Consider the following 3,881-nt stretch of genomic DNA (forward strand, 5'->3'; position numbering starts at 1 on the left):
GAAATCATCTTTTCTGAAACCATGTCAATCTCTTCAATTGTCGGTCCTTCTTTAGGACTAATAGTAATTTCTTCTTTAAATGTTTCAGTTTCCAACACTTCATCACTAACAGAAATATCGACATCTTCAATTTCACTTGTGGAAACGTCTTCTGTTCCAATATCTTTATCAGAAACTGTGACCTCTGCGTTTATAGTTTCGTCCGTTGTCTCATTTGCAAAGGTGAACTGGATCTCATCTGGAACTGGCTTTTTCTTTGGAGCTATGGTTATCTCATCTTTGTGAAGCTCAGTTTTTGTGACTTCATCAAGAGTTTCCTCTGGTTCAATGACAATCTCCTCTTTATGTGTCCCAGTCTCCTGAACATCCAGCTCAGAAATCTTTTCTTCTGGTCTATCTGACTTGACAGAAATGTCCAACTGAACTTCTTCAGTGTCTGGTTTCTCTTTAGGAGATATAACAATCTCTTCTTTATGAATCTCAGTTTCAGACACGGTCTCTTCAGGAGCTTCAGAATCAATTGTGATCTCTTCTTTGAAGGTTTCTTCAACTTCTGGTTGAGTCTCTTCAGGACGTTCAGAAGTAATTGTGATCTCTTCTTTGTATGTTTCCTCAATATCTGGTTGAACCTCCACAGTTTCACGAGTTTCCTCGATGACCTCGTCAGTTGGTCTTCCAACTTCAACAACTATTTCTTTAGGTTTATCTTCTTTTGGAATTTCTCTGTCAACTTCCTCAGTAATGACTGGTGTCTGAATTGTTTCTTTTGTTTCTTCAACAATTTCTTGAGAAGGAGCCATGATTTCAACCTCAGTAGTTTCCGAGGGTTTGTCTTCTTCAGGGACCTCTTCTTGATCAACTGTAATCTGTTCAGTAACAGTTTCTGTAATTGTCTCTTCAGTGACGACTTGAGCATCTTCAGGAATAGTCAACTGGATCTCCTCTGGAACTGGTTTCTCCTTTGGAGCTATGGTTATCTCCTCTTTGTGAAGCTCAGTTTCTGTCACTTTATCAGGAGTTTCCTCTGTTTCAATGACAATCTCCTCTTTATGTGTCTCAGTCTCCTGAATATCCAGCTCAGAAATCTCTTCTTCTGGTTTATCTGACTTGACAGAAATGTCCAACTGCACTTCTTCAGTGTCTGGTTTCTCTTTGGGAGATATAACAATCTCTTCTCTATGAATCTCAGTCTCAGACACGGTCTCTTCAGGAGCTTCAGAATCAATCGTGATCTCTTCTTTGAAGGTTTCCTCAGTCTCTGGTTGAATCTCTTCGGGTTCTTCAGAGGTAATTGTAACCTCGTCTTTGAAGGTTTCCTCAACCTCTGGTTGAATCTCTTCGGGTTCTTCAGGAGCAATAGTGACCTCTTCTTTGAAGGTTTCTTCAACCTCTGGTTGAGTTTCTTCAGGACCTTCAGTGGTAATTGTGACCTCTTCTTTGAAGGTTTCTTCAACTTCAGGCTTAATCTCTTCAGGGCCTTCAGAAACTATTGTGATCTCTTCTTTGAAGGTTTCTTCAACTTCTGGTTGAGTCTCTTCAGGACCTTCAGAGGTAATTGTAACCTCTTCTTTGAATGTTTCTTCAACTTCAGGCTTAATCTCTTCAGTGCCTTCAGAAACTATTGTGATCTCTTCTTTGAATGTTTCTTCAACTTCTGGTTGAGTCTCTTCAGGACCTTCAGAAGCAACAGTGACATCTTCTTTGAAGGTTTCCTCAACTTCTGGTTGAGCTTCCACTGTTTCTCGAGTTTCCTCGATGATTTCGTCAGTTGGTCTTCCAACTTCAACAACTATTTCTTTAGGTTTATCTTCTTTTGGAATTTCTCTGTCAACTTCCTCAGTAATGACTGATTTCTGAATTGTTTCTTTTGTTTCTTCAACAATTTCTTGAGAAGGAGCCATGATTTCAACCTCAGTAGTTTCCGAGGGTTTGTCTTCCTCAGGGACCTCTTTTTGATCAACTGTAATTTGTTCAGTAACAGTTTCTGTAATTGTCTCTTCAGTGACGACTTGAGTATCTTCAGGAATAGTCAACTGAATCTCCTCTGGAACTGGTTTCTCCTTTGGAGCTATGGTTACCTCCTCTTTGTGAAGCTCAGTTTCTGTGACTTCATCAGGAGTTTCCTCGCTTTCAATGACAATCTCCTCTTTATGTGTCTCAGTCTCCTGAACATCCAGCTCAGAAATCTCTTCTTCTGGTTTATCTGACTTGACAGAAATGTCCAACTGAACTTCTTCAGTGTCTGGTTTCTCTTTGGGAGATATAACAATCTCTTCTTTATGAATCTCAGTTTCAGACACGGTCTCTTCAGGACCTTCAGAATCAATTGTGATCTCTTCTTTGAACGTTTCCTCAGTCTCTGGTTGAATCTCTTCGGGACCTTCAGAGGTAATTGTAACCTCTTCTCTGAAGGTTTCTTCAACTTCAGGCTTAATCTCTTCAGGGCCTTCAGAAATTATTGTGATCTCTTCTTTGTAGGTTTCTTCAACTTCTGGTTGCGTCTCTTCAGGACCTTCAGACGTAATTGTAACCTCTTCTTTGAAAGTTTCTTCAACTTCTGGTTGAGTCTCTTCGGGACCTTCAGGAGCAACAGTGACCTCTTCTTTGAAGGTTTCTTCAACCTCTGGTTGAGTCTCTTCAGGACCTTCAGAGGTAATTGTAACCTCTTCTTTGAAGGTTTCCTCAACCTCTGGTTGAATGTCTTCGGGTTCTTCGGGAGCAACAGTGACCTCTTCTTTGAAGGTTTCTCCAACATCTGGTTGAGTCTCTTTAGGACCTTCAGTGGTAATTATAACCTCTTCTTTGGAGGTTTCTTCAACTTCAGGCTGAATCTCTTCGGGTCCTTCAGAAACTATTGTGATCTCTTCTTTGAAGGTTTCTTCAACTTCTGGTTGAGTCTCTTCAGGGCCTTCAGAAACTATTGTGATCTCTTCTTTGATGGTTTCTTCAACTTCTGGTTGAGTCTCTTCAGGACCTTCAGAAGCAACAGTGACATCTTCTTTGAAGATTTCCTCAACTTCTGGATGAGCTTCCACTGTTTCTCGAGTTTCCTCGATGATTTCGTCAGTTGGTCTTCCAACTTCAACAACTATTTCTTTAGGTTTATCTTCTGTTGGAATTTCTCTGTCAACTTCCTCAGTAATGACTGATTTCTGAATTGTTTCTTTTGTTTCTTCAACAATTTCTTGAGAAGGAGCCATGATTTCAACCTCAGTAGTTTCCGAGGGTTTGTCTTCTTCAGGGACCTCTTCTTGATCAACTGTAATCTGTTCAGTAACAGTTTCTGTAATTGTCTCTTCAGTGACGACTTGAGCATCTTCAGGAATAGTCAACTGGATATCCTCTGGAACTGGTTTCTCCTTTGGAGCTATGGTTATCTCCTCTTTGTGAAGCTCAGTTTCTGTCACTTTATCAGGAGTTTCCTCTGGTTCAATGACAATCTCCTCTTTATGTGTCTCAGTCTCCTGAACATCCAGTTCAGAAATCTCTTCTTCTGGTTTATCTGACTTGACAGAAATGTCCAACTGAACTTCTTCAGTGTCTGGTTTCTCTTTGGGAGATATAACAATCTCTTCTTTATGAATCTCAGTTTCAGACACGATCTCTTCAGGAGCTTCAGATTCAATTGTGATCTCTTCTTTGAAGGTTTCCTCAGTCTCTGGTTGAGTCTCTTCAGGACCTTCAGAGGTAATTGTAACCTCTTCTTTGAAGGTTTCCTCAACCTCTGGTTGAATCTCTTCGGGTTCTTCAGGAGCAACAGTGACCTCTTCTTTGAAGGTTTCTTCAACCTCTGGTTGAGTTTCTTCAGGACCTTCAGAGGTAATTGTAACCTCTTCTTGAAAGGTTTCTTCAACTTCAGGCTTAATCTCTCAGGCCTCAGA

General features: G+C 40.5%; 2 protein-coding genes across 2 annotated transcripts in view; both read right to left on the bottom strand.

Annotated features, from left to right (window-relative positions):
* Positions 1-1,007: 1,007 nt before the first annotated feature.
* LOTGIDRAFT_141662 (hypothetical protein) lies at positions 1,008-1,901 on the bottom strand (the record flags this gene model as incomplete). Its single annotated transcript, XM_009051310.1, has 1 exon — positions 1,008-1,901. A coding segment is annotated over one exon (894 nt), but the record flags the coding sequence as incomplete, so codon positions are not given.
* A 1,662-nt stretch (positions 1,902-3,563) lies between these two features.
* Positions 3,564-3,881, bottom strand: part of LOTGIDRAFT_141531 (hypothetical protein) — a gene marked incomplete at both ends in the record, with an annotated part of 2,090 nt that continues 1,772 nt past the window's right edge. Inside the window, one exon of the mRNA XM_009051311.1 lies at positions 3,564-3,788. Within this exon, the coding sequence (XP_009049559.1) occupies positions 3,564-3,788 (225 nt within the window). The remainder of the gene's footprint in view (positions 3,789-3,881) is intronic.

This window comes from Lottia gigantea (assembly GCF_000327385.1).
Source record: "Lottia gigantea unplaced genomic scaffold LOTGIsca_163, whole genome shotgun sequence".
NCBI lineage: Eukaryota > Metazoa > Mollusca > Gastropoda > Lottiidae > Lottia > Lottia gigantea.